The sequence below is a fragment of the Syngnathus floridae genome, chromosome 4 (assembly GCF_059516105.1).
Source record: "Syngnathus floridae isolate MCC-2025c chromosome 4, RoL_Sflo_1.0, whole genome shotgun sequence".
Taxonomy (NCBI): Eukaryota; Metazoa; Chordata; class Actinopteri; order Syngnathiformes; family Syngnathidae; genus Syngnathus; species Syngnathus floridae.
In genome coordinates, this window is record NC_142416.1 from 18,168,611 (window position 1) to 18,173,430 (window position 4,820).

General features: G+C 42.5%; 1 protein-coding gene across 1 annotated transcript; it reads left to right on the forward strand.

Annotated features, from left to right (window-relative positions):
- The first annotated feature begins 216 nt into the window (after positions 1-216).
- LOC148399665 (polyunsaturated fatty acid lipoxygenase ALOX15B-like) lies at positions 217-4,568 on the forward strand. The gene is made up of 14 exons (XM_088372645.1): positions 217-411; positions 561-765; positions 846-927; positions 1,003-1,125; positions 1,256-1,359; positions 1,435-1,601; positions 1,695-1,838; positions 2,267-2,470; positions 2,565-2,651; positions 2,727-2,896; positions 3,122-3,243; positions 3,354-3,454; positions 3,521-3,691; positions 3,951-4,568. The coding sequence occupies exons 1-14, from the start codon at positions 271-273 to the stop codon at positions 4,128-4,130; spliced, it is 2,001 nt and encodes a 666-aa protein (XP_088228771.1). The 5' UTR covers positions 217-270; the 3' UTR covers positions 4,131-4,568.
- The last annotated feature ends 252 nt before the right edge of the window (positions 4,569-4,820 follow it).

Here is a 4,820-nt window from a genome sequence, read left to right on the forward strand (position 1 = left end):
AAGAGACAGCGGCCTTGCCTTTTCATGCTTGTGCAAATAAACTAACTTCATAAAATTGTTACAACAGATCAGGTTAGCAGATAAGAATCGTGCGTTCCAGGTAAAAGTGCTTATCTTTCTTGAGAAAGAGACAGCGGCGTAAATGAGACATCTGTCAATCAATTCTATAAGTACCACCTACTCGGATACAAACATATAAAAAGCTCCAGGGGCCAAGTGTCCCTCACACAAAACTTGTTCTTCCTCATTCCAACTCATTCTAGCGTAACCATGTCGGATTACAAAGTGACCGTCTACACTGGCCATCGAGCTTGCTCGGGCACCTTGAACCATGTGCACATTAAGTTGGTGGGCAAAGACGGCGAGAGTAACCGCACGCCTTTGAGTTCTTTGATCATCAGCGGTGGATCGGTAAGTGGGGGGAAACCCTTCGCGATGCTTAACTCATTCACTGCCATTGACAACTATAGATGTCAAACATCTGCTTTAACTGGGGCTGGCACTGAATGAATTGATGATTCGAAAGTGTTCTATATGGAATATTTCCTGTGATTTTGCAGGTGTCCACCTATACAGTTTCCTGCCCAAAGTCCCTTGGAGAGCTTATCTTGATCGAACTAGACAAACAACATGCCTACCTTGTGCCCGATGACGCTTGGTTCCCCGACAAGGTGGAAATCAAATCGCCCGAGGGAGTCATCTACACCTTTCCCATCCACTGCTGGATCAGCGACAAGGAGACTCACCGCTTCAGAGAAGGCAAAGGTCGGTTGATTTGTGCGCTTGTCTGCTATCGCCGGTTTGAGAACTCTGACTAATCCAAATGTGTGTGATTATTCCGAAAGCGCTGAGGCTCTTTGACGAAAACCACTCTCTTGGTCAGTACGCAAGGGAACAGGAGCTGCGCCGCCGTAAAGCGGACTATGGGTGAGAGGTACCGACGTAAACCGACGTTTGCGTTAATACGTGATGGCCTACATCGAGCTCTCAACCATCCACCAGATGGAAACAGGCTTACTCTGGCGTGCCCCACTGCATTGAGGCTGACGGTCCGTCTCAGCTACCTCATGAGGTCCAGTTCTCTTTCACCAAGACCATAGAGTTTGACTTCACTGCCGTTGCAGCGTAAGAGCCCTCCAAACCTTTGAGTCTGATATCATCAATTATGGAAATGCTGTGATTTTGCCAACAAACCAAATCCGTTTGAACAGGTGGTTCGTTGTGTTACCCAACATTTCATTGTTTTGTTTCGCAGGGTGACTGAGCTGAAGCTAAAGGGGCTGGAACACGATCATCATAACTGGAAACATCTTGATGCTATCAAACATGTGTTCTGTAACAAACACACCCTCTTATCAGGTAATGGTGAAGTTCTTCCATGGATTCATTGAAGAAGCAGCGAGCGTTTGACTGACAACACAGTTATTTTGTCAGATTATGTGCAGGAGCACTGGACGGAGGACTGGTTATTTGGGTATCAGTTCCTAAACGGAAATCACCCCACCTTGATTCAACGCTGCAAAACTCTTCCCAAGAACTTCCCGGTAACCGATCGCATGGTCGTCATCCCCGATGGCTCTAACTTGTCGAACGAGTTGAAGGTATGTTCCACATTCTCCTTAAATTTGATGATTTGAATCTATTGATTAACGACATCTCGGTATTACACTCATCTCCCATTTGCCCTCAAACAGCAAGGCAACATATACCTTTGTGACTACAAGAACCTGGACGGAATGCCAGGAAACATCATCCACGGGGTTCAGCAGTACTTGACGGCGCCCCTCGTCCTGTTTCACAAACGACCCGACGACCAGCTGATGCCTATTGCCATTCAGGTGACATGACATTAAGATAAATGATTATTGACATAAGTTGAAGGTCCCAACAAACTGAGCTTGTGGGTTAGGTAGAGAGATATCGAGGTCTCAAATTTTCTGACTCTAGTTTGTGTTTTGGGAGCTCCATGGTTTTGCTCAGAACTTTAAAGTCCTTGATGCTAATGACACCTTTAAGGGCATGAGGGTCTTCTCGACCTAATCCTGAACCCTGATTTGGATTTGAGACATCTTTCAAATCATTGAGATCAAATTTACAACTGTTGCAAAAATAGCGGACAACCATGGTCTAGAGAATATTCCATTTGTCTGCCTGCAGATCTCATCTCGGTTATTTGTGAACGATGATTGACGAGAGTGGTATCTGCTGCCATGAGGACCAACACAAAGTCTGTCAAATTTAACGGTTCAATCTCCTCTTCGCACAGCTGAAGCAGACTCCATCTAAGGACAACCCCATCTTTCTCCCAACTGACTCTAAATATGATTGGCTGACAGCTAAGATTTTTGTGAGAAGTGCCGATTTCACGGAGCACCAGCTCAACGCTCACTTGCTGCGCACTCACCTGCTGGCGGAGGTGTTTGCTGTGTCACTGCTGCGCAAATTACCCATGGTGCATCCCCTCTACAAGGTACCTGGAGCTTTTCCAATTTCATTTCAGCTAAGCGTCTTCATTCATTGATACGTTTGTCATCTCAATATTTCGTGGTCTTGCCTTGGTCTAGCTCCTCATACCTCACACTCGCTACACCCTGCATATCAACGAGTTAGCTCGGAAACTGCTAATAGGGCCCACTGGAATCTTCACTAAGGTAAGAGCCAACCTTTGCTTTCAACACAACATTGGAGATCCTTCTGTTTACGTCTCGAAATGGACCGTTTTTCAGTTTGCAGCTTCTGGTGGACAGACTATGACAAAGATCCTAGAGAGGTCGCTGTCCTCCATCACCTACAGGTCCCTTTGCATTCCTGACGACATTGCCGATCGCGACTTGCAAGATGTGCCCAACTTCTACTACCGGGACGATGGGCTCAAACTTTGGAACATCATCTTCAAGTATGAAAAGCCTCTTAAATGTAAAATGTCTTTACAGTTTGCACACAACTAATGCAAAACTATCCTCTACGAAACTTTGAAGAGGGGTGGGTTTATGGGTCACAAAAAATATGTACAGTTATGGAAATTTATTTTTACAATTTCACCCTATATTAGAGAATCTCAAAGCTTCATTTCTAGGATATTTATCACAATGTTGTACTGATACAAAGGGTCTCGCAAAAGATTTGTGCAGGGAATGATACAGTACTACTACAAAAGTGACGAGCAGGTTCAGCAAGACTCGGAACTGCAGATTTGGATTGGGGATATTTTTGAACACGGATTCCTTTGCCAGCAACAAACAGGTGATCATCACATTGAATGATAACACACATTGCTACGCGAGTGCACGTTTTGCTCACCAACAGCCGCCCGGAAGCTCTTTTTGACGGGGTTCCCTTGCTCTCCTTCTCAGGAATCCCTCAAAGTTTCACCACAGTGCCTGAGCTGGTCAAATTTGCCACCATGGTGATTTTCACTTGCTCGTGCCAGCATGCGGCTGTAAACAACGGACAGGTGAATCCTTAGGATGAACACTAGCTTTACGTTATATTCCTTCTAAACAACTTATGAATATTGCAGTACGACTATGGCGCATGGATGCCCAACACTCCCATCACCTTGCAGCGTGCTCCCCCGACCAAAAAAGGGACAACAAGCAAGGCCACGATGCTGAAGACATTGCCACCTATCAATGTGACAGTGCAGGGAATAGCTGCAGTCTGGCTGCTCAGCAGGCAGTCCTCTGACTTTGTAAGTAAATCAAATTTAACGTTACATAACATCCATCCATCCATTTTCTGAACCGCTTAGTCCAGTAGGCTATAATATATATATATATATATATATATATATATATATATATATATATATATATATATATATATATATATATATATATATAAATATATATATATTGGTGATACTAAGGGTGGAAAACATTAAGCTGACATTTGAACAGGGTTGTGTAGACCTTTTCTATTCAATGTGTGTTTATTCATTGATTCAACAGGTTCCCCTTGGACACTACCCAGAAGACCATTTCACAGAAAGAACCCCACGGCAAATGCAAAAAGATTTTAAAACCGAGCTTGACCAGTTGTCCATCAAAATCAACAAAAGAAACAAGAGTATGAAAATCCCGTACACGTACCTGGATCCAAAGAACGTCGAAAACAGTGTGGCCATATAAACGTCGTGAAGTTAACGGCCTGGAGAACAATTGGGTTTAAATTACACAGATAGAAAGAAAAAAAAAACATTTTACATACTTTCTTCACTCTTTGTAGAAGATTTAACGTTACACTTACTGCTCGTGACGGTTGTCTTTCCGAAGCGCCGCCATTTTGTTGGTATTGATACAAGTGGTCTCATCCAAAAAACTCATCGGTGCTATCTGCTGGCCATAATTCTTTTTTTCAACGATTAAAAAGTGTTGACGAAGACATACAGTATTTTGATTGACTGCCATTAAAACAAATAAAGACAAATTATTAAATAAAAAAACATGTTTAAATTTGCGTTGCTGCACTGTTTATGTTCAAATATCAGTTATTGTAGACAGTAAATCCCCCCCTCGTTGTTTAATACATAGTGAAACCCATATTCAACAGATTTTGATTTTTTTTTTTCAAATAATAAAATAGATAAAAATTGGCAAAGCATTATTTGTGCTTACTGCTTAGTGAATCAACATTATAGTATACAACACCTGGGTTTAGCGTTTTGAATTAAACCAGGGAAATAGTTACTTCTCGACCATATTTTAAATTATGGAGCCTGAAACTCCATATTATAGAAAAGATTGAAGGTGAGGTCAATATGGAACTATGCAAATAGTTGGAGCAGTCCTTCTCAACCCAATGTACAATAAATAACAGTC

What these genes read in the sequence shown, in the direction of transcription:
- LOC148399665 (XM_088372645.1), top strand. Translation starts at nt 271, where the DNA reads ATGTCGGATTACAAAGTGACCGTCTACACTGGCCATCGAGCTTGCTCG. An exon ending in TGATCATCAGCGGTGGATCG is followed by an intron (nt 412 to 560) that starts GTAAGTGGGGGG and finishes GTGATTTTGCAG; the next exon opens with GTGTCCACCTATACAGTTTC. An exon ending in CAAACACACCCTCTTATCAG is followed by an intron (nt 1,360 to 1,434) that starts GTAATGGTGAAG and finishes TTATTTTGTCAG; the next exon opens with ATTATGTGCAGGAGCACTGG.